The sequence below is a fragment of the Peromyscus leucopus genome, chromosome 2 (assembly GCF_004664715.2).
Source record: "Peromyscus leucopus breed LL Stock chromosome 2, UCI_PerLeu_2.1, whole genome shotgun sequence".
NCBI lineage: Eukaryota > Metazoa > Chordata > Mammalia > Rodentia > Cricetidae > Peromyscus > Peromyscus leucopus.
This window is the reverse complement of record NC_051064.1, coordinates 132,859,713-132,887,133: the sequence shown is the minus strand read 5'-3', so window position 1 is coordinate 132,887,133 and position 27,421 is coordinate 132,859,713. Positions and strand designations below refer to the sequence as shown.

Genomic DNA, 27,421 nt, shown 5'->3' with positions numbered 1-27,421 from the left:
TCGAACTCACTGAGATACACCTGCCTCTGCCTCCCAAGTGCCACTTTGCCTGGCAGGATGCTTTGATTTTATTCACTCATGAAGCCATCAAAGCCTTCCCTATCTAGCAAGCACTTGGGAGGCAAAGGCAGGTGGATCTCAGTGAGTTCGGGACCAGCCTGGTCTACAAAGAGAGTTCCAGGGCAGCCAAGAAACCCTGTCTCAAAAAAACAAAAAAACAAAACAAAACAAAAAGTCTTTGCTAGCTGGGAGTGGTGGTGCATGCCATTGCTATCAGTATCCAGGAAGGAGAGGCAGGCAGATTTATGAGTTTAAGGCCAACCTGGTCTACCTCATGAGTTCCAGGACAGCTAGAGACTTTGTAGAAGCACAAACAAATAAACAACAAAAAAACTTCTTTGCTCATCCCTTGGATCTCCTCGGGATCTTGGATCCTGAAGACGAGCGGTTGAAGGATGATATTATGTTTTTCTTTGTGTCAAAAGCACGGGCCCATTTTTTTTTTTTTTTTTTTTTTTTTGTTTTTGTTTTTGTTTTTCGAGACAGGGTTTCTCTGTGTAGCTTTGCGCCTTTCCTGGAGCTCACTTGGTAGCCCAGGCTGTCCTCGAACTCACAGAGATCCGCCTGGCTCTGCCTCCCGAGTGCTGGGATTAAAGGCGTGCACCACTACCGCCGGGTGAAGGATGATATTATGTTTTTCTTTGTGTCAAAAGCACGGGCCCATTTAATAGCTCAGTAACTTTGGGCAGAATAGTTAATCTCGGTTTTCCCAGCTGTAACACGGGAGACTGATAGTCACTTTGAACTTGTTGAAAGCCTCTTAAGTTTCATATGTTGGAAAGCACTTAATGACAAAGCCCTCCACACAGCAAGTCCTAGAATAAAGTTCATTTTTCTGCCCTCAGATCAAGGATATTTCCTCTTAAAGTCCCACAGGACTTTAGAGGTGCGCCGGACCCCGTGGAAGTATGTGTGAAATTTGTGTGCACACTTGTGAGGTGTCTTTTTCTTGGAAATAAAGCCCAGAGTTTGGTGGATTATTTTGGGGTCAGTGGCTTCTCTGCAAAGGGACTGTATATTTTTCTCCCTCAAAAGCCAAAGGGGCGAATGTCTTTTGTGGAGGGCGAAGGGGGTCGGGGGTTTTCATGCTTAGTAGATGTACTGCTCCTGGGCGCTCTCTGCAAGTCCCTGAGGAAGGAAGGTGACAGTACTCCTAGGGAAGGGCTCCCGTCTCCTGGGCTGACCTCCATGAAGTTTTCCCTAGGAGCTCTCAAGGACCTCTCACCAGGTTCCCCTTCAAATTGGGGGAAGAGTTGTCAAAGGCACTCATGGATCACGATTCAAGCCTTGCATGCGGCAGAGGCCTCTGCATCGTTAAGAAACTGACTTTTGCTTCTTTTCTTCAGACAAAGCAATTTTTTTTTTTCTAGGTGTTTGCCCAAAATCTCCAGTCGCGGACCCCGGCCACCCAGCGCTCCTAGGCCCCCAAAAAGCGGCGGCGGTGGGGGCGGGGAGGCCGCGCGCGCGCGCGCGCGCCCCGCCGCTTCCGCTCCTCCAGCCCACCAGAGGGCGCCACGGGCACAGCGCTGCCTTCCCGAGGTGCTCCGCGCCGGGTCCCTTCCGCGTGGGGGGGAGTGAATGTGAGAGTCAGCGCTCGCGCCGCGCGCGCCGCCCGGCTCTGCTGCTCGGCGCCCATAACTCCGGCGGCGAGGGGCGGGCGCGCGCGCCGAGGCATAGAGACGGGCGTTGAGCTGCCCGGCTAGAGCGTCGCCGAGTCGGAGCCGGAGCCCGAGCCGCGCGCTGTGTCTCCGCTGCGTCCGCCGAGGCTCCGAGTGTCAGGGACAAAAGCCGCCGCCGCACCCTCTGCTCCCGCCGCCGGGGCTCATCCGCCGCTGCCGCCGTCCTGAGGAGGAGTCCGCCGCCGTCGTCACCAGGGAGGATCCGAGAGCCATGTCGGCCAGCAGCCTCTTGGAGCAGGTACAGGCCCAGCCCGCATGCCTCGGCCATTGTGTGAGTCGAGACGGAGCCCGACTAGGCCCGGGCCCGCCGCTCCTGGCCGGGCCGCGGCGGCGCCTCTCGCGGCTTGGGATTCCGGCCTGAGGCCGGCCGCGCCCTGCGCCTCCCGGTCTGGCCCGCTCTTCCCGCTCCTCCCCGGACCTCGCCGGCCGGCCGCGCCGCGCCGCGCTCCCTCCCCTTAGCGGCCCGGGCTTTCCTTCCTCGTTTCCTTCCCCTTCCCTCGTGTCGCTGCTGGCCCGGCCCGGGTGACCCGCCGGCCCAGCGCTCTTGCCCGCCTCCCCCTCCCCACGCGTCCCCTCGGGCCTGCCTGCTCCTTTCTTCCCGGCTCGGGCCCTGGTCTCATTTGTCTTTCCTTTTCCGTTTTCTTCCCGGACGACCTGCTGCTCGCCGACGTCCCCTCCTCCCGCAGAGACCAAAAGGTCAAGGAAACAAAGGTAAGGCCGGCTCCGCCGGTGGCCGCGGGCCGGCATGGGGGGGCGAGCACGCCGGACAGTGGGGGCGGGGTCTCGGGGACGCGCCCCGGGGAAAGGACCTTTCCGAGGCGGCCCGGTTCGCAGGTGCCCCGCGCGGGGTGCTCGGCCCTTTTGGTGTGTTCCTGCAGCTGGCGAGCAGCTTTTTCGTTAACAAGGAGTAATTCATGAGCGGGTGGGGGTGGAGTGCGTTTTGAAAAGCACCAGGTCCTTAGTTTCCCGTAGGTCTTAGGAGGCCTTTGTGTTTCCTCCTCGTGGATCACTTTCTGGAAGTAACTCACATGTGAGGGGGGAGAGAAAGCCGGAGGGAATTGAAATTCCGAGGAGCCAATAAACTGACCTTTTAAGAAGATCAGCTTGCTCCGGGTGGAGAGAGCCTTTTTTCACTGGGGAATCTTGCTTGCTTGAGCCTTGGCGCTCATGTTATCCCTTTAAGAGTTTGGTGGCTCTGTGAACTAGCGTGATCTCTTCCCGGTGAGAATGTAATTGCTGAACTTGGGAGGGAGCTCTCGGCCAGGACATTACTAATTTGACTTTCTCCTTCTAGTACAAAATGGATCTGTGCATCAAAAGGATGGACTAAATGATGATGATTTTGAACCTTACTTGAGTCCACAGGCAAGGCCCGTGAGTAACTGATCATTTTCTATTATCTGAGGGTGTAGTGTACTGTTAGACTTTCTGCCCTATCAGTAAGTCTCACTTTTGTGTTGGAGGGAGTTTACTCTTAATACTTATTAACTTGTTATAGAACATACAAATGTTATAGGCTATAGTACTGATAACATTTCGTTGTGTAAGAACAATAATTGAGTAATTGTCCCTCATTTGCCAGGAATATGTCAGTGCAAAATTTAGAATATTGGCTAGAGTTTAATGTTCTGACTGCACTGAAGGAAACAGAACCTTGTCTTTTAGGAAAGTTGGGTTCCTGATGTAGTGAGGAAATTTTAGTGTAGAATCACTTGAACTTCACTGATACAAAACTACCATCCATTGGTCTCTCATGAGCTTTCCTGTATTAAAATTTTGAAGTGAGACAAAGTGGGATGCTTGCTATTTTGATTTGCTTTTATTTAATATCTATAGAGAACAACTTTGTATACCTACCTCTTCTGGAAGAGAAATGGAGTTAAAGTTTTAGCACAGTTGATGCTCAGATCAAGAATGATTGCAGTCCCGGGCAGTGGTGGTGCACACCTTTGATCCCAGCCCTCGGGAGGCAGACAGAGCTAGGTGGATCTCTATGAGTTGGAGGTCAGCCTGGTCTACAAAGCGAGTTCCAGGAAAGGTGCAAAGCTACACAGAGAAACCCTGTCTCGAAAAACCAAAAAAAAAAAAAAAAAAAAAAGAAAGAAAGAAAGAAAGAATGATGATTGCAGTTGCAGGTGGGCCAGGAACTTCCTTAGTGATGGAGAGGGCTTTTTTGCACCAGTGTGTCCTTCTAGTGTAGTGTCCATCACTGACAAAAAAGTTTGAGATGTACTTAATGTTTCTGATAGAAAGATTAGTTGCATATATATTCAGATACTCCAATATGAACTGTACATGTGGAGGTTTGTTTGATTCACCAATTTTGTTTTCCTGTCTCGTGACGGTCACAAAGTCTTAGTTAACATAAGTCCACAGATTCATACATCAAAATGTATACATCAAAAGAATTGATGGTATTACTTTTAAGCTATTGTAACATAGATTAAGAAGTTTATGCAACATTTATATAAAATTGTGAACATACCCTGTAGGAAGGAAATAGAGTTGATTCTCAGTAACTTGATGTGTGTGTGTGTGTGTGTGTGTGTGTGTGTGTGTGTGTGTGTACACGTACACTCAGATTTGGATCTGATCTTACGTAAGATTTTTGAGGTGGCGTATCTAAAAATTTTCATAGTTAAGAGTACAAAAACCATCTAGAGTAGTTTTCAACCTTCCTTTAATACAGTTCCTCATGTTGTGGTGAATCCCAACTATAAAATGATTTTTGTTGCTACTTCATAACTAATTTTGCTGCTGTTATGAGTCATAATGTAAATATCTGATATGCAGGATATCTGATAATGGGACCCCCAAAAGGGTCACAGAAAGTATCCACAGAGGACAACCAGCTAAATCAAGAAAATCAGGGAAGGAAGTAGAGGAATGAATTGATATTAGTTACTGTTAATGAAGTAGTTTGCTTTCCTAATCACTTTACCAGAGAGTGGGAACCAATTCTAGGCAGTATTGTGTAATTTAGATTTCTGAGCTCTGCAGCATGTGGGGACTTGTCATTACAGGTATAGACATTCACGGATGTCTTGGCCTAGTCCGAGCTAATAAGAGCATTTTGTTTTTCTTTCAGAAGTAAGCTGAAGCTTAAAGGACCGTTTTAAAAAAATTGGGCTGTAGTTATAAACCTTGAAGAAGGGTGGCTCTTTGTTTGTTTTGTGGTCAGTCATCAAGAGTAAAAGCCTTAGAGCTGGGTGTAGATCACTGTTTCTTTTTGTAACAGCCCTGGCTGTCCTGGAACTCTCTGTAGATCAAGCTGGTCTTAAACTCTCAGAGACCTACCGGCCTCAGCCTCGGCCTCCCAAGGCGTGCCCACTGACACACACCCAGCTAATTAATGTAATTTTTAACTTTTTTTCTTTCTGTCTTTGTTTGTTTGTCTTTTGAAGTCTCCCTGTGTAATCTTGACTAGCCTTACACTCGCTGAGATCTGTCTGCCTCTGTCTCCTGAGTACTGGGATTAAAGGCATAAGGTACCACACCTGGCCTTCTCAAACTCCATTAGTTGAATTTTATTATGTAGATGTGTTTAGAGGCTAAAGAATACTGTTTATACTCTTTCCTGGCCTTGGTAATACAAGTTCAAGTCCTAAGGTACTTACTGTTTCCAAGTCTCTTCAGGTCAGATCTACCTATTAAGTAGCTAATAGACTGGTAAATAATGAGTGTCTTATATTACTAGAACTATACAACTAAGGCAGACTATATGAATTGAGCTCTGTACTTATGGAGATCAATTTCATGTACCTCTTGCTTTTCATTTGAGGTTATCCTGTGTGCTGTAGGGTTTATTTAGTTTAGTTTTGAGATAGTGTTGCCCTGGCCAGCCAGGAGCTATGTATGTGTAGACCATGTTGGCGTCCAGTTGATAGAGATCTTCCTGCCTCTGCCTCCCCAGTGCTGGGATGACAGGTGTACATCACTGTGTCCAGCAGTGCTGTAGGGTTTTTATTGAAAAAAAAAAAAATCACAAACTAAGATCAAGAATGATTAAGGCTCTCACAAAACAATCTATATCCTTGATGTGAAGAGTAATTGTACACATTTCATATTTCTGATTGTTTAAGGTTATAGACTTATGTCATAATTTTATACTTATAATGCAAAAGGTAGTATAAATTTCAAATGATTGGCATTCATTTTATAGGTGAAATGAGACAGGAAGTAATCCCTCTATTCCCACCCATATTTTAAGTCTTTTGGAAACCACTATTTCCCTTCCAGTTATTGTAGAGTTTATGTAGTGAACATTGTTAGTTTATGAGGGAAGAATGCTTGGATAGACATTTGGACTAGAACTTGAAATTTTTAGTCCTTTCTGGTTTTTTTTTTTTTTTTATCCCCTTCCAAAATTTTCTTACACACACACATACAACATAAATAACTGGGCATGTGTGTGCCACCATACAGATTGGAGGCAGAGGACAGTTTGCAGGAGTTGATTCTCTCTGTTCACCATATGGGTTCCAGGGATCTAACTCAGGTTCTTGACCTGACTGCTCATTGAGCTAGGCTTTTTTATTTTTAAGCATTTAATGTGGTGTGGGGCTACCATGGCATGTATGTGGAGGTCAAAGCAACTTGACAGTAGTGTCAATTCTCTTGGCCCTGTGGGTGCTGGTGATTGAATTCAGGTCATTAAGCATGGTGACAAACACCTTTACCCATTGAGCCATCTGTTTTTCTGTGTGTGTGTGTACAGTGAGTGTGTGCCTGGTGCCTGTGGAGGTCAGAAGAGGACATCATCAGATTCCCTGGAACTGGAGTTACAGATGGTTGTGAGCCACCACATGGTGCTAGGAACTGAACCTAAGTGATTTTAGCCACTGAGTCATTGTTCCAGCCCTACTTTTTTTTTCTTGTTGGACTGTTTGTTTGTTTGTTTTGTTTTGTTTTTGTTTTTTGAAACAGGGTTTCCCTGTAGCTTTGAAGCCTGTCTTGGAACTCACTCTGTAGACCAGGCTAGCCTCGAACTCACAGAGATCCACCTGTTTCTGCTTCCTGAGTGCTGGGAGTAAAGGTGTGCATCACCACTAGAATCTGGTTTTGTTTGCTCTCAAACTCACGGTATAGCTAAGAAAGCTCTTGAGTTCTACCTTCATACCTGTACTTCCTACTTGCTGGGATTACAAGCATGTGCCAGGAAGTCTGGCTCTTTTGCTGGGAAGCTCTTGAACACTGATCTTGCAAAATTCCCACTTTGTGTGTGTGTGTGTGTGTGTGTGTGTGTGTGTGTGCGTGCGTGTGTGTGCGCGTGTATGCATGTGCATTGGTGTTTTTGTCTCCATGTATGTCTTTGTGAGGGTGTCAGCTCTTGGAGTTACAGACAGTTGTTAGCTGCCACGTGGGTGCTGGGAATTGAACCCAGGTCTTCTGGAAGAGCAGTCAGTGCTCTTAACTGCTGAGCCATCTCTCCAGTCCCCAAAATTCCCACTTTTTTAAATCCAAAACTAATTAGTTTTAATAAAGACATCATCTCCATTGGGCCTGGATTGGCAGGAATTAGAAGTAAGCCTGGGGCACATAGTTCCTACCTCTCTGGGATGTAGAGTAAGAACCTTTAATTCTAGGACTTGGGAGGCAGAGGCAGGGCGATCTCTGGGAGTTCAAGGCCCAGCCTGGCTTGTGCCAGTTAGAGCTTCATAGTGAGAACCTGTGTAAAAGGAACAACTGGCCAGGCATGATGGGGTATAGGGACACCCCCCACCCTGCCTTATTGTGGTATGTATGGGCGTATTGCTTGCATGTATGTTATGTACCACGTGTTTACATTACTTACAGAAGGCATCAGATCTCTTGACTATAGTAACAGATGGTTGTTAGCTGCCATGTGTGTGCTGGGAACCAAATCTGGATCTTCTGGAAGTACTGCAAATACTCTTGAGCTACTTTCCAGCCCTAGTAGTATATATACACCTTTATTTAATCCCACCACACTGAGTTCTAGGCCAGCCTGGTATGCATAACAAGTTCTAGGACAGCCAAAGCTACTTATTAAGACCCTGTTTCAAAAACAAATAACAACAACAACAACAAAACAACTGTATTTACTATATGTATCAACTTATCTTTACACAGGACCTTTAGGTATGGTGTGACATGTCTTTAACCCCAACACTTAGAACCTGAGGCAGGAAGATTGCCTTAAGTTTGAGGCCAACTGGGCTACATAGCACATAAAAAAACCAGCAGATATCACATCAAAACTTCATATAGTTCAAAAATGCCAAGAAGTTTACAGAAAGGTATATGGGCTACTCCCTTTTGTAGTGATGGCTCAAATACTTGAGTTGTAATTTTGGAAGGAAATGTCCTGTTATTTATATTATTTATATATATATATGTTGTTTTGATATATTTGCCTTTTCTTCCACAGAATAATGCATATACTGCCATGTCAGACTCCTACTTACCCAGTTACTACAGCCCCTCCATTGGCTTTTCCTACTCTTTGGGTGAAGCTGCTTGGTCTACTGGAGGTGACACAGCCATGCCCTATCTAACTTCCTATGGACAACTGAGCAACGGAGAGCCCCACTTCCTTCCAGACGCAATGTTTGGACAGCCAGGAGCCCTGGGTAGCACTCCATTTCTTGGTCAGCATGGTTTTAATTTTTTTCCCAGTGGGATCGACTTCTCAGCATGGGGAAATAACAGTTCTCAGGGACAGTCTACTCAAAGCTCTGGATATAGTAGCAATTATGCTTATGCACCCAGCTCCTTAGGTGGAGCCATGATTGATGGACAGTCAGCTTTTGCCAATGAGACCCTCAATAAAGCTCCTGGCATGAATACTATAGACCAAGGGATGGCGGCACTGAAACTGGGTAGCACAGAAGTTGCAAGCAGTGTTCCAAAAGTTGTAGGCTCTGCTGTTGGTAGTGGGTCCATCACTAGTAACATTGTGGCTTCCAGCAGTTTGCCTCCAGCTACTATTGCTCCTCCAAAACCAGCGTCTTGGGCTGATATTGCTAGCAAGCCTGCAAAACAGCAACCTAAACTGAAGACCAAGAATGGCATTGCAGGATCAAGTCTTCCACCGCCCCCAATAAAGCATAACATGGATATTGGAACTTGGGATAACAAGGGTCCCGTGGCAAAAGCTCCCTCACAGGCTTTGGTTCAAAATATAGGTCAGCCAACCCAGGGGTCTCCTCAGCCTGTAGGACAGCAGGCCAATAATAGCCCCCCAGTGGCTCAGACATCAGTAGGGCAACAGACACAGCCATTGCCTCCGCCTCCACCACAGCCTGCCCAGCTCTCAGTCCAGCAACAGGCAGCTCAGCCCGCTCGCTGGGTAGCACCTCGGAACCGTGGCAGTGGGTTCGGTCCTAATGGGGTGGATGGTAATGGAGTAGGACAGTCTCAGGCAGGCTCGGGATCTGCTCCTTCAGAGCCTCACCCAGTGTTGGAGAAGCTTCGGTCCATTAATAACTATAACCCTAAAGATTTCGACTGGAATCTGAAACATGGCCGGGTTTTCATCATTAAGAGCTACTCTGAGGACGATATCCACCGTTCCATTAAGTACAATATCTGGTGCAGCACAGAGCACGGTAACAAGAGACTGGATGCTGCCTATCGTTCCATGAACGGGAAAGGTCCCGTTTACTTACTTTTCAGTGTCAACGGCAGTGGACACTTCTGTGGAGTTGCAGAGATGAAATCTGCTGTGGACTACAACACATGTGCAGGTGTGTGGTCCCAGGACAAATGGAAGGGTCGTTTTGATGTCAGATGGATTTTTGTGAAGGACGTTCCCAATAGCCAACTGCGACACATTCGTCTAGAGAACAACGAGAATAAACCAGTGACCAACTCTAGGGACACTCAGGAAGTGCCTCTGGAAAAAGCTAAGCAGGTGTTGAAAATCATAGCCAGCTACAAGCACACCACTTCCATTTTTGATGACTTCTCACACTATGAGAAACGCCAAGAGGAAGAAGAAAGTGTTAAAAAGGTAATGAGCTTATTCGGACTATGGGGAAGGAAGAGGCATTACAGAGGCTAAGAGAGGTATTGCAGTGAGTGAATGGTTAATAAAAGCTCTGGAAATAATGGTGTCATTTAGCAGCTTAAGGCTTTATGGGAGGGAGTATAATTGGTCTTTTGAACCCTAGTGTGAAGGAATGTGAGCATTAGTGGAGAGCAGAAACAATACAGTTTGAACTTAACTGATAGAGACAGATAATTGTAAAGATACAAAAGGGATAATTGAAGTGATGGTATGATGAGAAAGGGAAGGATGGAGGGTGTAATATACAGAAAGTATGAACACGCTATGCAAGAATTGACATTGTTTGTTGGACCATGTTTTACTCTTTGTAGTGTTCACTTTATTTATTTATTTTATTTTCAGTGATAGGAATTGAAACAAGGATATGCTAGGCAAGCCCTCTCGTCACTGCTCCACATCCCCAGCCATAGGAAAGTTTTATATATATAAAACTTTATTATATAAAACTTTAAAAATAGCGTTAAAGGGATTGGGGAAACTTGGTTTTAACATTTTATTACTCAGTCATTTTATCTTTTTTTTTTTTTTTTTTTTTGTATCAGGTAGAAAGTGATAGAAAATGGATCCAAACTAGAGTGTTTTATTTGAAATACACAGTGTTTGCTCTGAGGGTATTAGGTATATATAAATTTTAGGACCACAGTGGGGGTGTTTGTTTTATTAAGATTTATTTTGCTGGGCAGTGGTGCCGTACGACTTTAATCCCAGCACTCAGGAGACAGAGGTGGGCGGATCTCTGAGTTTGAGGCCACCGTGGTCTACAAAGTGAGTTCCAGGACAGACTCCAAAACTACACAGAGAAGCCCTGTCTCGAAAATAAAAACAGAACAAAAAAAATTATTTTTTTTTGCACACCTTTAATCCTAGCACTTGGGAGGCAGAGCCAGGCGGATCTCTGTGAGTTCAAGGCCAGCCTGGGCTACCAAGTGAGCTCCAGGAAAGGCGCAAAGCTACACAGAGAAACCCTGTCTCGAAAAAAAAAAATTTTTATATGTATGTATATGAGCCTGCATGTATGCATGAGGTCTGCAGAGACCAGAAGAGGGTGATGGTACCCTGGGATTGGAGTTACAGGTGTTTGTAGGCTCTGCCATTTGGGTCCAGGTCTTTGAGAAGAGCAGCTAGTGATCTTAACCACTGAGCCTTCTTTCCACCTTTTTTGTTACTCATATTTTACTAACTTATTTTCTGTGTACAGGTGTTTTGCCTGCATGTGTGTCTGTGTACTACATGCAAGCCTGGTGTACACACAGAAACCAGAAGAGGGTTTCAGATCCCATGAAACTGGAGTTTCCTGTTGATTTATGCTGGCTTAATTTTTGTTCTGCTGGTGATTGAACTCAGGGTGAATTTGTGTTTTTATTTTTTATTTTAAACCAGTGCTCTGGATGGAACGAGGACCTTGAGCATGCTAGGGAAACAGTCTATCTCTGAGCTAAGTACCTGGATCTGTTGACTTTTAGTCAAGGGTGTATTTGGATTAAATTCACTGCAGTGGTTGTGAGTGAATTGAACCTGGAGAGAGGATCTTGTAGTTTAGACCTCAGAACTCATTAACTGAGGATGACTTTGAATCTCTGAGACTAATTTTTTTGTTTGACTTTTGAGACAGGGTCTCACTGTGTAGTCATCCATGGTCTGGAACTTATTATATAGACCAAGCTGGCCTTGAACTCACAGATCTGTTTGTCTCTGCTGGGAAAGAGGCGTACCATCATTTCCAGTACTGAAGCTAATTTTTTTTTTTAATATTTTAGGTCCCCCCCCCAAGTTTTTAGATTTATTTTAGGTTTTGTGCTTTTGTATGTCTGTGTACCACAGTGTATGTATGGATGGTTGTGACAGGCTGCCATGTGGGTGCTAGGAATTGAACCCTGATCTCTGTAAGAACAAGTGCTCTTAATTGCTAAGTCATCTCTCTAGCCCCAATAAATATGTAGCCTAGGCTTGCCTTGAACTCATGGTCCTCCTGCCTCTGCCTCCTGTGCCTGCTTTGGAGTAGGAGCACACAGATACACAGTTGGATACCTTCCACCTTTATTTTATCTGGTTCTAGGAATCAAATTAGGTTATCGTGGGTTATGGCCAGCACCTTTACACGTTGAGCTAGAATTTCTGATCCTCCTATCTCAACTTTCCAAGTGCTGGTGTTATAGCTACTACCACTGACTGCCACCACAACCCATTTATACATTGTTTGGAATTGAACCCAGAGCTTTATGCAGGCTAAGAGCTCCACTGAGTTACCGGCCAGTTCTGATAATGAACTTTGTATAATTAGATGTGAGATTCTTATCTTAGGATTGACTAGACTTTTACTGTTTTCCTAGAATGAACTTAATAATGAAAGTTGTTAAATAGTGTCTAGAGTTAGGGATGTAACTCTGGTAGAATGTTTGGGGAGCATACACCATACCTTGGGTTCTATCTTTAGCACTATCCCCCTTTAAATAATAAGGTAATGGTTTATTTTCAAAACCACACATAAAGACTTAGATGGATGAGTATCCTAATTGTTCTCAGGTTGGTGAACAAAACACCATATAAAAGTTAAAGCTTTGATTATATTTGTGCCCCATTGCGTTTGAGGTAATGTTCTTTGGGAAGAGACTCGGGTTTCAGGAAAGCTCGATGCTAGCCCTTTTCCATTTCAGTCTGAATTGTCTGCTCTGATGCTGGTTCCTCCTGTCCTTGCATAACTGACTATAATCTGTTAGTAGTTTATTAGACTTCCAAGAACGTTTGTGAGAATGGGATTCATAGCTCATCAAGGCACTACTTTAGGTGTGTGTGTGTGTGCTTTGTGTTAATTACAAGATGGCAGAAGCCTGGATGGCATGGAGGGTGGTAATGTAGCGACTTGGACGTAACTAGGCAGCACTTAAAACTTCTAGGATGACATCACAGCTGTTCTGAAGGTCCGTGACCAGACATGGATCCTGGCAGACCACACTGAAGTAGAGACAGCCAGCCATTATTACTGAATCCTTCTGTCACCTGATGTAATTCAGTATTCTGAAACCTTCAAACTGCATCTGTCTGGCTTGACATGTCCAGTAAATTTTAGCCATATCTTTGTGTCTTTTTTTTCCACTCCCTCCTCCCCAATCTAGCCCAGCTGGCCTTGAACTCCTGATCCTCTTGCCTCCACCTCCTGAGTGCTGGGATTAGAGGCCAGCCATGTCCTGGTTTGTAACTTTTTTTTTAAACTTTGTATCTAAAACATTTAATTGTAAGAGAGAGCAAGCACATACCCATGCATGAAAGTGGAGGTCAGGGGACTTTTTAGAGGTTAGGGTTGATCTGCACCACATAGGTCTTCAGGCTTCCTTTACCCACTGAGCTCTTCCACTGGCTTGGTTCAAAACATCTTTTTAGCCATGAGTGTTGTTCACTTATACCACACCAGATACTGTGACATCACTTTTAGTGGCTTTGTAATCTGTTATAAGTGTGTTGACTGATTTTGTTCTTTGGGACAGCCTGACTGTAGCACAGACTGGCCGTCCTTCTTAGCCTCTCAGGATTACAGATGTGAGCCATTGCACCCAGGTTCTATATTTTTTTACTAAATGATTAGAATAGAAATAACCATTCCTGCCTTACTCACAGCACTCAGGAAGCAGAGATCCGCTTTGAGACTAGCCTGGTAGTGACTTCAGGACATCCAGGGCTACACATTGAGGCCTTGTCCAAGGAAAAAGAAACAGACATACTAATTGTTGTTTCCATTTAGTCCTGCTTTAACACTTGAAGTTAGTTCCTCCTCACACTTCCTGAGTGGACACCCCCTTCTGTGTGTGGGTGTATTTGTGTACTCAACATGTACGTGCCTGAAAGTCAGAAGACAAATTTTGGGAGTCAGATCTCTATTTCCAGTGTCTGGGAATGTAGCTCTGTTGGTAGAATGCTTGTTCAGCATGTACAAAATACTGGGTTCAGCTCCTAGCGCTGCATAAACTGAGTGGTCCACACCTCTAATCCCAGCACTGGAAGGGTGGAAGCAGGAGGAGCAGAAGTTCAGTGTTACCTCTGGGCTAGCCTGGGCTACATGGCACTCTTGATCTAAAACAAAAGAGAAGTGGAGGAATGTGAGTGGAAATTCTGCAGGTTCAGCATCTCTGCTGTGTGTTGGGTTGTTTAGTGTGGGGTATGGTGAGTGAAGAATCTGTTGTGTTGTAGAGGTGGCTACAGCTTTTGAAGCACTGCATTGAATTCCCATTGGATGTCCTAGTTCAAGGGATAAAGGACTTTCTATAGCTCTTTAGTTATTGTCACTTATTTTGTGTTTGTGTACACATGTGGGTGCATGAGCCACAGTGTACATGTGTAGGTCAGGGCAGTCTGCTCTAGTTCTCTGCTAACGTGGTTCCCTGGGATCATACTCAGGCTGGCAGGCTGTTCCAATGTTGACCTGATTGTAATTCTTGAAAGAAGGAAAAAAAAAAAAAAAAAAAAAAAACTAGTGAAGTAAGGCAAGCAACGGTTCTCTCTTTCTGCTTTTCTGTATTCACTGTTGACCCCTAAGTCTGCAAATGAGCCAAGAAGAAAAGTGTGGCTGTAAAGTTGTTGCTGCCCCCTTCTGGACACAATTATAGCTCCAACAAAGGTAGTGCAAGTATCTGCGTAATACTTTCCACCCTGCTGAGTAAACAAGCTCCAGCAGACCTGGTGTTAGGGATAATTAGAACATGAGGTCACTTGAAATGTTACAGAACAGTGTATATTAAAATGCTGACACTGGGCCAGCAAGATGGCTCAGTGGGTAAAGTGCACCCTGTGTTCGCCTAAGAGCTTGAGTGCAGTCCCTAGAATCCATGTTGTTGATCGCTTTAAAGATGGACCAAAAAAACTTCAGAGATGGTCCAGCAGTTAAGAGCATGTACTGCTCTTCAGTCCCAGTACCCATGCTGGGTAGCTGACAAATGCCTATAACTTCAGTTCCAGGGAGGTCCATGCCTCTGGTGTCTGGGGGCATCTGCACTCACTTGCATAGACACACATAATTTAAAAAAAAAAACAAACTTTTAATAAAAAGTAGAATATGGGCGGGGCGGTGGTGGCGCACGCCTTTAATCCCAGCACTTGGGAGGCAGAGGCAGGCGGATCTCTGTGAGTTCCAGGCCAGCCTGGGCTACCAAGTGAGTTCCAGGAAAAGGCACAAAGCTACACAGAGACACAGAGAAACCCTATCTCGAAAAACCAGGAAAAAAAAAAAAAAGTAGAGTATGATAGAGGAAGACACTTGATGTCAACCTTTGGCACAGACAAACACACCTACAACACACTAAGCTGTACACTGCATACATGGGAAACACTAAAAATATGGAGGAGAGAACATTTTACAAAATTGACCACTGCAGATGTGCATTCCTGCACATACATTATATGCACACAAATAACTTTTTTTAGATTTATTTATTATGTATACAGTGTTTTGCCTGCTTGTATGCATGCACACCAGAAGAGAGCACCAGATCTCATTACAGATGGTTGTGGGCCACCATGTGGGTGCTGGGAATTGAACCCAGGTCCTCTGGTAGAGCAGCCAGTGCTCTTAACCTCTGAGCCATCTCTCCAGCTCCCCCATGCAGAAATTAGTCACTTTTTTAGTGTTGATGTTACAGTATGTGACCAAGTGCAGAAGAGAGTAGCAAGACCAGCTAAGACTAGTGTCACTCAAGTTTTATGGAACACTTAATTCCATGTACACCTGGAAGGAGGATGAGTAGGGAAAGATAATGGCCTGCCTAATTCCATAGTGATTTCCAGGCCAGTCAGGGCTATGTAGCTGTTAGAAATAGAGGAAGCTGCTCTTTTCAACTTTATTTGATCTTGAACTTAATGATTATCCCAAATATACTCTCTGGGTGCTAGGGTTTCAGGCATGTGCTACCATACCTGATTATGTGGTATTGGAGCTTACTTTGTGCATACAAAACAAATACTTCTGTATCTTTTGATTCAGCTGATTGGATTAGAAATATTTAAGGGCTGGCGGTGGTGGCGTAGGCCTTTGATCCCAGCACTTGGGAGGCAGAGCCAGGTGATCTCTCTTGAGTTCAAGTACAGCCTGGTCTACAGAGCGAGATCCAGGACAGGCACCAAAACTACACAGAAATCCTGTCTTGACCCCCCCCCCCAAAAAAAAAAGTGTTGGTTGTATGTAGACACTACCATGTCCTTTGTTATTGTTTACTTTTATACTGTGCCATTTTCTGAAAGGTATTTGAGCATCTCTGGTTTTGTTAGCCAATGGGGGAGATTCCCTAGAACCCCTGTGAATTATTCAGTTTGTAATTTTTATTTAATTTTTCAGATAGGGTCTTACAGCCCAGAACTTGTTATGTAGCTAAAGATGACCTTGAACTTATAATTATACTGCATCTACTTTCTGGGTGCTGGGGTTACAGACATAAGCTACTGTACCTGATTTTATGTGGTGTTGGAGCTTGAATCTTTGTGCATACAAGTGCAGACAAGCACTACCAGCATAGTTACATCCCAGTCTTCTGGTAGGTCTTCACAAACATCAGAAACTGCCTACTACATACACAAATTTAGTCATTTAGAGAAGATAGACTCATGTAAGATTTGACTTGAATTTGACGTGAATTTATTTACTTGTTTATTTACTTATTTTGGAGACAAGGTCTTGGTGTCCCAGAATACTCTGTGTAGATCAGGCTGCCTTCAAACTCACAGGGATCACCTGCCTCTGCTTCCCAAGTGCTGGGGTTAAAGGTGTGCGCCACTGCATGATATGTGAACTTCAAAGAAAATATTTATGGAGCTGGAAAGATGGCTCAAGAGGTTTAAGAGCACTTGTTGCAGATGACCTGGGTTCAGTTCCCAGCAACTACATGATGGCTCACAGTCATCTTTAACTCAGTTCCAGGAGACATGACCCAAAAATAAAGTAAATCACATGTTTTTATGTATATGTAAGCCTGAATGCACCACATGCATGCAGGAACCTGAGGAGGTCAGAAAAGATGTCAGATCCCTCTGGAATTAAAGTCCATTTGATGAGAGTTTCAAGGGTTGTGATTTAATGATAGGCAGTGGGAAAAGGAATGCAAATGGTTTTGAGATGTCCTAAGACTGAGTGGAAGACTATAGTCTACTCACTTCTAGTTTACACCAACACTATAAGGTTACATCACCTCATTGGCAGAGTTAGAGCCTAGACAAGTTATTGGGTAATTTAGTCATTTATGTCAAAAGTTACATTACTTAAGGTTCATGATCCAGCAAAGGGATAAGGAGGTGGGACACTGGGTAGATGTGGAGAAAGTATCACAGTATAAATCCTCTCCATCTCCCAAAAATACTGATTTAAGATTTCTTTTTTTAATTTGAAAAAAAAAAAAAACCCAAGCATTAGTGTGTATGTTTGGAGCAGTGTGCTATAGCACACGTGCAGGTCAGAGAAGAATGTGGTGAAGTTGGCTCTTCCTCCACTTTCATGTAGGTTCTGGAGATTAAATTTGCTTGTCAGACTTTGTTTTGTTTTAGTTTTGTCTTTCTGTATGTAGACCAGGCTGGCCTGGAACTCACAGACATCTACCTGCCTCTGCCTCCCAAGTACTGGGATTAGAGGCGTGCACCACCTCACCCGGCAGTCCTCAAGTTTCTGAAGCAAATCCCTTCACTTGCTGAGCCATCTCATGGGGTCCCCTTGTATGTGTGTTTAATTTTTATGTGTATGAGTATGCATACATGTATGCCTACATGTATGTCTGTGCAGCAAGTGTGTGCAGGAACTGGAGCTACAGGTGGTTGTGAGCTGCCATATGTTGAACCTAGGTCCTCTGGAAGAGTAGTCAATGCCTCTCTCTGTCTATTGATCCCATCACTTAGAAGTGGAGAGAGGCCTGGGGAGTATAGATGAGTGGTAAAGCTTGCCTAGCATGTGCAAAGCTTTGGGTTTAATTTCCAATACCACAAAAAGAAAGGGAAAGTAGAAGAGAGAATAAGCAAATGATAAATAATTGGACAAGATGGCATACTGTCTAGGAGATTGAAAAATCTCACAGCCTGTGTCATCAACACTCTCTTTAAAAATGAACTGGGGCTGGATAAGTGTGGTGGGCCAATCCACTAACTCCAGCCTTTAGGAGGCTAAGGCAAAGGGATTTCAGCCAGCTTAAGATTTCATAGAGTAAATTGAACACTGCCACCTTGTGGCTGCAAGGTATTCTTGTGAGCAAATTTTAAACTTTGTAATCAGTTTTGTATTGTAGTGCTGGGTAGTGAATTCAGAGCCTTGTGGGTGCTAGACAAACCCTCTACCACAGCCATGTCTCCAGTTCTGTAAACAGATTGAAAGTGAGGAGCGGGCTGAAGTGGTTTGAATAGAGGTGTGGGTGTTACTTGGAACCAGTTATTTAAGCCGAAGACTAGAGGTAGAGGCTTAGAAACATTCAAGATTATAGTTATTTTAAAAAACAAATATCAAGCTGGGCAGTGGTGGCGCACACCTTTAATCCTAGCACTCAGAGGTAGGTGGATCTCTGAGTTCGAGGCCAGCCTGGTCTACAGATGGAGTTACAGAACAGGCTACACAGAGAAACCCTGTCTCAAAAAACTTAAAAAAAACAAAACAAAACAAAAAACACCTTTAAATATTAGAGGTGGAAGTTTGAGATGTTGGTAAGAGGATACATAATTACAAATAGGTTAAAAATGCAGCAAGCTGCCAGGCAGTGGTGGTGCACGCCTTTAATCCCAACACTCAGTAGGCAGAGGCAGGTGGATCTCTGAGTTCAAGGGCAGCCCGGGGTTGCGGAGTAAGTTCCAGGAAAGGCGCAAAGATACACAGAGAAACCCTGTCTCAAAAACCAAAAAAAAAAAAAAAAAAAAAAAAAAGTAGCAAGTCTTTCTTTGTACTGTCAGCTCCCCAAATAACTACACAGAGACATTAATTATTAAAGCTTGGCCTTAGCTAGGCTTGTCCCACTAGCTCTTACAACTTAAATTAACTTATTTATTTTAACGTATGTTCTGTTGTGTGCCTCAATACCTCATCTCTTGGTACTGCCCATGCATGCTGCTTTCTTTGAGTCTGGCTCACAACCCTGCCTTTCTTCCTCTCCAAGTCCTTTCTATCCCCAGAAGTCCCAACTAATCTCTTCCTGCCTAGCTATTGGCCATTCAGTTTTTTATTAAACCAATCACAGTGACACATCTTTACAATGTAAAGGAATATTCTGCAAGGGGACTAAATTTAAAGAGATTTATTGCATTGTGTGATAGTTAATGATGGTGCATTGTGTGGTAATTTTGAGAAAGCAGAGTAAATGGTATCATCAAAGATAAGTACAGGGCTGGGGAAAAGAGCTCAGTGGAGGGTAAAATGCTTGCCAGGCAAGCAAGATGACTGGAGGTTGGATCCCCAGGCCCCATGTAAATGTTGGGCTTATGTAACAAGCTTTCTCAAATGTAGTCAGGCTTTTGTTTTGTGAGCCCACCAGCTCCCCAACAACGGTATGGAGACTTAATATTAATTATGAAAGCCTGGCTTCAGCTTAGCCTTTTTCCAACTGTCTCTTTTAATCTATATTTTGCCATGTGGCTCGGTTACCTGTTTTGTAACCATATGTCCGACTTCGTCGGAGTTTCTGGCAAATCTGAGCCCATAGATTTCTTTCTCTTCTTCTCTCTCCCTGGAAATCCCGCCTATCTTCTCCTGCCCGGCTATTGGCCATTCAGCTCTTTATAACCAATCAGAAGATGCCTTGGCAAAGACATACCTTCACAGGGGACAAATATTCTGAACAGGTGTGTGTGGCAGCCCACCTGTAATCCCACAACTCGGGAAGCAGAGACAAGATCCCTGAAGTAGGGGGGCTGGAGAGATGGCTCAGGTTAAGAGCACTGCCTGTTCTTCCAGAGGTCCTGAGTTCAAATCCCAGTAACCACATGGTGGCTTACAACCATCTACAATGAGCTCTAATGCCTTCTTCTGGCGTGCAGGCATCATGCAGATTGAACACTATATACATAACAAAATATAAATAAATCTTTTTTAAAAAAAAGGATCCCTGAAGTAAGCTGGCTTGCTAGACTAGCTGAGTTGAATGTGAAACCCTGCCTCAGTATAAAAGGGTGGGAGAGTGGATACCTGATGTTAATCTCTGGCTTCAACACATATATAGGCATATATGTACACTTCACACACACACACACACACACACACACATACAAATACACAAATGTCAAACAAAGTGACTGGTGTGTAGTTCATCTGATAGAGCAGATGGAAAGGTTCCGGGTACTTAGGAGCCAAGGAATACCACAAAGTCACTGTAAACTTAGCCACTTACTCTGCTGCAGGGAAAGGTTTCCCCAATGTAGTAACTCTGCTCCGGCAGGGGAGGATTTTCCCACCAAAGTTGTTACAGTTCTACTCAGGGCCCCCAGTGTGTAACAACTCTGCTCTCTAGGGGAAGGTTTCCTCAGCAAAAGTGTTGCAGTTCTGCTCTGCTCTTTTCCAGCAAAGAAGGTCTCACCAAAGCCTCATTGAAGAGATTTATTGGGAGGGAAGAATCCAGGAGGGTGGCTGCCTCTGCCATAGTGGAAAAAGGCAACAGCAAACCGAACAGGCACAGGGTTTATATAGGACTTCTTAGGGCCAGGTTTTTTTCCAGGTGAAGATTTTTAGGGTGGGAGTTGGTCAGATTTCAATCCCTGAGTTTGGATAAGCTCAAGAGACTAGCTGGATTTTGTGCTCAGGGATTGGTTGGTTTTTGTATTGTGTTGGTCAGGGACAGAATGTGTTTCTTTAGCTCTGGTTTCAGGGCCAAAGTGTATTTCATTGTCCCCTTTTAACCTTTTGGCTCTGGTTTCAGGGCCAGTGTGTTCTTTGGCTGACCTTTTTACCCTACAACAGGGACCTGATTTTAATTCCCAGGACCTACATGAATAAAAGCTGGTGGGACGTTGGAGACAGATCCCTGGGGCTCACTGGCCAGCTAGCCTTCCTGCCTGGTTGCCTTGGTGAAAGATGCTGACTGAAAAAGGTAGATGGCACCTCAGGAACAATACTCAAGATTGACCTCTGGCCTTTACAGGAGCACACACAGAAATGACAAGTAGATTCAGATGTGATGACACATACTTGAAGAGGACACTTGGGAGGTGGAAGCAGGATGATCAGGAGCTCAAGGTCATCCTCAGTGAATTCAAGGCCAGCCTTAGGTACACGAGACCATGCCTCAAAGACATGGGGGTTCTGAGGAGTTGGCCTAGCTCTTGTTCTTGCAGAGGGTTTGTGCTGGGTTCCTGGTACCCATGTGGTGGCTCCTCTGATACCCTCCTATGACCTCCACAGCTACTAGACACTCACATGATGCACATACATACATGCAGGCAAAACAACACACATAAAATCTAAAATTTTAGATTTTGTTGGAGGTCAGAGAATAAGTTTATTTTTCCCTCTCACATGTGGGTTTTTAGACTTGGCTGGCTTTAACTTTTCAAGACAGGATCTCTCTATATATAGCTTAGGTTGGCATTGACCTCAGGAACCTCCTGCCTGAGGCTTCTATGTTCTTGGATGACAAGTGTGCCCCATTGTATGTGGTGTGAAAAAGTATTATTTTGTTTTGTTTTTAGAGGTAAGGTCTCTGTGTAGTCCTGCTTGGTCTCAGACTTCAGCCTCAGCCTTTAGTGCTGAGTTGACAGGTGTGTGCTATGGTACCATGTCTGGCTGTTAATGTACTACAGGCACTTGCCACAGTGCCTGGTTCCAATGTTCTTCATGTTATATAGCGGTTTTCTTTTGTCTGGGTTCTAGTCTGGGATCCTTGAGTTTCATTTGCTTTAAACTATAGTGATTTCAAGAGATAGTATGCCCTCAGTGGGTCAGTCACTAGGTAGATGGTGTTTGTTCATGCCGTTATTTGTAACTTCATGTAAGCTGTTCCCTGCCAGGGTTTCCATTTTTATTTGCTATTTTTACTAGGTCTGAGGGTGTATACCTATGATCCCAGCATTTGGGAGACCAAGCAAGAGGGTTGATTGTAATTTCAAGGCACCTTGGATGACATCAAACGCTGTGTCCAGGGGCTGGAGAGATGGCTTGGCAGTTAAGAGAACTTGCTGAAGTTTTTTAGAGGACATTAGTTCAGTTTTAGCTCCTGTGCTGGGCAGCTTACAACCCCGTAACTCTGGCTCCAGGGCATCTGCACTGTCTTCTGGCCTCCCCAAGCATGCACATACATGCATGCACACATAAATAAAAATCTTAAAAAACTTGTATCAAAAATATTTTTTCCTTTTCATAAGCAGGAGACTATGAATATCTTTTTTCTTATCAGACTTTCACCCCTTTAAATATTTATTGATAACTCTTGCTTGGTTCAGATGCTAATTATTAATTAATCCATGCATTGCAAAAGTTGGCCCTTGAGAAACTCTTCAAGCAGGATCCTAGTGATTCTTATTCTTTCTAATCTGTACTTTTTCTTAATCAAAATAATGCTCTACTTTTTTAAGGGATTGATTTATTTTATGTGTGTGTTTTGCCTGCATGTATTTTTGTGTATTGTGTATATTTTGACTTGAAGAGGTCTGAAAAGGTCACAAGAGGGTGTTAGAACTGGATACAGATGGTTATGAACTGCCTTGTGGGTGCTGGGATTGAACCCCAGTCCTCTGGAAAAGTAGCTAGTGCTGTTAACCAGAGTCCATTTCTTTCCAGTTCCTCAAAACTATTCTAAATATGATTTAGTATTTAAGATTCTGTGAATTATTTACTAGTTCCAAAATCATTTACTTTTTAAGATGCTTTGGTGTAAATTCTAAAGCGTCTTTATAACCTTTAAGGACTTTAATCTTTATTTTTATTTATTTTTTGTATGCGGATCAAAACAGCTGTGTTTGGAAATTGAACATTTAGGCTGGCTCATTAACTGTAACACTGAAATTGCTAGCTTCATTTTTGAGATCCTACAACTGACCTTATCTCTTGATTTTATTTTTTTCTCTCTTTCTTTCTTTCTTTTTTTTTTTTTTTTTTTTTTGGGGGGGTTTTTCGAGACAGGGTTTCTCTGTGTAGCTTTGCGCCTTTCCTGGATCTCACTTGGTAGCCCAGGCTGGCCTTGAACTCACAGAGATCCTCCTGGCTCTGCCTCCCGAGTGCTGGAATTAAAGGCGTGCGCCTGACTACTTTTTCTTTCTTACTAAATATTTTAAGTGCTGATTTGTTTTGTTTTGAGGCAGGGTCTCTCTGTAGCCTGGAGCTGTCCTGGAGCTCACTATGTAAACCAGGTTGGCCTCGAACTCACAGAGATCTTCCTGCCTCTGCCTCCTGAGTGCTGGAATTAGAGACTTGTGTCACCATGCTGAGCTTTAAGTGTTGTGACTAAGCATGTTGGTAAAATTAGATGTATATGTTAGGGTTTGGTTTCTTACAGTATAAGGAAAACAGGTTAAAACTTTCTGTGTGTTTGTTAAGATATAACAAGCAGAGCCGGAGAGATAGCTCAGAGGTTAAGAGCACTGGCTGCTCTTCCAGAGGTCCTGAGTTCAATTCCCAGCACTCACATGGTGGCTCACAACCATCTATAATGAGATTTGGTGCCCTCTTCTGACATGCAGGGATACATTTAGGGAGAACACTGTATACATAATAAATAAATAAATCTTTAAAGAAAAAGACATAACAAGCACCATTTTATTTAATAGTCAATTAGCCTAATTTACCTTGTAAAGCAAATAAGCATGAGTTAGGTAAGTGAAGACCTGTTTTTGTTTGTTTTTAGGGTTTTTGTTTTGTTTTGTTTTTTAGATTTAATGGTGCTTGAAAGTGAAGGAGTAGACTAGTTTTAAATTTTCAGGCTGACCTTGAACAACTGCTGTATACTTCTGGCTGTCTGAATTCCCAGTCCTGCCCCGTCTCACAAATGCTAAGATTGCCTTTGTGTACCAGCTGATTTTGTTGTTCCTGATGCTGGGATTGAACCGAGAGCCCTACATATAAGGGTGAGCTACATCCCATCTCTGAATAAAAGATTGATACAAGGTGCTGTTGAAAGATTGGTTAACTTCAGGATTATTATTATTATTATTATTATTTTTTTTTTTCCCCAAGGCAAGGTTTCTCTGTGTACCCCTAGATGTCCTCGATCTCGCTCTGTAGACCAGGCTAGCCTTGAACTCAGGTACTCCTGCCTCTGCCTCCTGAGTGCTGGGATTACAGCTGTTCTCCACCACTGCCTGGCCAGAATTACTATTTTTTGAGACAGTGTCACATTCTAGCAGCTCAGGCTGTCCTCAAACTCTTGGTGATCCTCCTACTTTAGTATCCTGAGTGCTGGGATTGTAGACCTGTGCCATGATGCCTGGCAGTTTCATTTTACTTTTTAAAACTGTTTTCCTACTGTAAAGCAATATGTCTGTCTTAGTTACTTTTCTGTTGCTGTAATAAAAAACAGTGACCAAGGCAACTTTAAAAGAATGCATTTAAGCTGGGCGGTGGTGGCGCACGCCTTTAATCCCAGCACTCGGGAGGCAGAGCCAGGCGGATCTCTGAGTTCCAGGCCAGCCTGGGCTACCAAGTGAGTCCCAGGAAAGGCGCAAAGCTACACAGAGAAACCCTGTCTGGAAAAACCAAAAAAAAAAAAAGAATGCATTTAATTTAGGTTTGAGAGATGGTGGAACAAAGGTTTAGTCCAGGAGCAGCTGAGAGCTCACATCTTGATACAAAAGTTGGAGGCAGACAGACAGACAGAGACACTGGGAATGGAACCTCAAAGCCTTCCTCTCCAGTAACACATCTCTAATAAGGCCACACACTTCCTTCCTTATCCTTCCCAAACAGTTCTACCAGCCGGGGGACCTAGTATTCAAACATGAGCCTATGGGGTCTGTTCTCCTTCAAACCATCATAGTGTCTGTTCTTGAAATTTTAGGAGAGTTTAATAGAAAAATTCTAGGAACATTAAAACTTAAGTTTCTGTTACATTGGATGGAACTTTTTTCCTAATTAGCTGATTTTCAGATTGGAATATATGGGTTAGTTATAATGTTTACTGCTGTGATTGATAAGTGTAGTGTCTCCTTGTGACATTTTCATACATGTATGTAAGGTACTTTATCACACATGTAGAGGGCCAGTGGTGACAATGGGTGTCTTTCTTGCTTGATCTCCACTTTATTGAGGCAGGCTTTCTCAGTAAACCTTAAGCTTCCGGTCCAGCTAGCCAGGTAGCTGGCCTTGGGAATCCCCCCTCTGCCTCCTGAGTGATGGTGATTAAAGTTGTTAGTTTTTCTCAAAGGTTGGTACAGTACCTGCACAGGCCTTGGTCCATCTTGGGTAGATAGTCTTGGACAGGTAGGTAACTTCTTTGAAGTTTAGTTTAATGGGAATAATGGCTTGGTGTAGTGTGCCTCTTTAGTACACTGAAGGTTAAGGGCAGGAGGAGTCCAAGTTGGGACCAGCTCGGGTTGTGATTATCTTAAATGAAACAATAACAAAGTCTAAGCCTTGGAAGTAAATACAGTCTTTGGAGGGAAAATACAGAGATGATTAATAGTTAACAGTACCCAGGACATGGAAGTCCAAATGTGAGGGTTCTTTCTGGGATTCCTGCTTACATCAGAACCATAGTTACAAGATCAAGGGGAGCAAATACCTAAGTTTAGGACTGTGCACTCTGTTGTTGTTTTGGTGTTTTGTTTTGTTTTTTGTTTTTTGTTTTTTTTCGAGACAGGGTTTCTCTGTGTAGCTTTGCTCCTTTCCTGGAACTCATTTGGTAGCCCAGGCTGGCCTCAAACTAGCAGAGATCCGCCTGGCTCTGCCTCCGGAGTGCTGGGATTAAAGGCGTGTACCACCACCGGCCGGCGTTTTGGTGTTTTGAGAGAGTCTCTCTACATAGCCCTGGCTATCCTAGAGTCACTCTGTAGACGAGGCTGGCCTGGAACTCACAGATCCTCCTGGCCTTTGCCTCCAGGTGCTGAGCTCAAAGTTATGTGCCACCACAGCTGGCCAGGCCTTTTCCTTTTAAAATGATTGTAGTTTTTGCATTTGTTTATTTATTATTACTTTCATTTAGATAGGTTTTAGCTAACTTTTTCAACTTTTTTCTTACCTCCCCAGGAACGTCAAGGTCGTGGGAAATAAAAAGCGGTTCTGCACAGACGGCAGCAACGGTTGCATCTGCTTATCCTAAGAGGACACAATGACCTTCAAGAAAATTAGGACTTCTTTCTTAATTTCATTGACTTCAGAGACGATTGCAGACTTGCAGTTTAAGTATTGGAATTTCACAAAAGACATAGGACTTAACTGGAAAATGGGGGAAAAAAAGGAAAAAAAAAAAAAAGAAAAACCTAAACAAAAATTCCCTCTAGGTAGTTTAGGTAAAAAAAAAAATGTCCCTTTTATTTTGGCTTTGGTTGTGATTCAGAGCATAATGCTTTGGTTTTTTTTTTTTTTTTTTTTTTTTTTTTGTCTTTTTACTATTTTTTCGGATTTTTAAGTCCGTAAGTGCATACAATTTTTCTCTAATTTTTAAACCCTTTCCTCTTCCCATTTTGACATTTGCACTTGGAGAACACTTGAGTTACACAGATTTTGGGTGTCCACCCCAGAAAGTGGGAATTTGATTTTTTCCCTTCCGAACTGGAAGAAAATTTTTATGAAGAATTTTTGTCTAGGAGAGGTTAATAACAGTGTTACCCAAGGTTGTGTCTGTAAGGGTGATTCATTTTCTCTGACCCTTTGTTACTCAAAGTAAAGTACTAGGAGTCCTAAGAAATGTTCTGTTCTTGTACATTATACTGATTAAGTCAGGATTAATTTGATTTCAAAGCTAAGAACAGTGGTAAAAACTTGTTTTCAGAAATGCATTTTGGAAGAGAAAATATTGTAAAACATGTAGTGAATGTTTCTTCAGTTTCTTGTTCAGCCAATGAGGAAAGGGCATTGCCTTTCTTTTTACCATTAATCACTTCTCAATAAACGTGAGATCCTGTTGAGCATCATTTCTAGTACCATTTAGTATTATTTGTCTGCTGTATTTTGGGGAAAGATTTTGGCATGTAAGGAGTTTTGAGAGGTGAAATGACAACTCATTGTAGAGAGTTGTTAAAGCACTGCATGGCGCTGCATTCCTATACTCCCAGCACTTAGGAGGGGGCCCAGGATGGAGCAAGTCAGAGCTTGTCCTTACCACATAGCAAGTTTGAGGCCAGTCATCAAAAAAGTTTGTATCGAAAGGACATAGTTGGGACTTGCTTTGTACCTAAGGCCTGGAAGTCCTGACTTCTGTAAACCAAGGTGTGACAGTATCTGTATCCAGTCGGATCCACTGGAACTGAGCTGCCATGTGGTTCTTCGTATAGCAAGCACAGCACTGCTAAACCACTCAGTGGTATTTGTGTTTCATCAGGTGTCAGCTACTGAGCTAATTCCATAGGAACCTCACTCTACAAAAAGAGGTAGCACCCAGTATCCAAGGATGTAAGTGTCTAATCCAATATATGATTAGTTTAGACAGCATTCCCCAGGGATTTGGGTCTCAAAAGTGAAATTCCAGTGGTTAGCTCTTTGTACACTTTGACCACAGTGGAATTTGTTTATTCCCTAAGACTTAAAGGGCTTCTCTGCTTTAGAGAATTTTGCTCTTAAGATGTCCCA

The 27,421-nt window shown here is 43.6% G+C and overlaps 1 protein-coding gene across 1 annotated transcript; it reads left to right on the top strand.

The window, feature by feature from the left end:
* The first annotated feature begins 1,731 nt into the window (after positions 1-1,731).
* Positions 1,732-26,766, top strand: Ythdf2 (YTH N6-methyladenosine RNA binding protein 2). The gene is made up of 5 exons (XM_028888121.2): positions 1,732-1,977; positions 2,426-2,450; positions 3,034-3,113; positions 8,131-9,714; positions 25,880-26,766. The coding sequence occupies exons 1-5, from the start codon at positions 1,951-1,953 to the stop codon at positions 25,901-25,903; spliced, it is 1,740 nt and encodes a 579-aa protein (XP_028743954.2). The 5' UTR covers positions 1,732-1,950; the 3' UTR covers positions 25,904-26,766.
* The last annotated feature ends 655 nt before the right edge of the window (positions 26,767-27,421 follow it).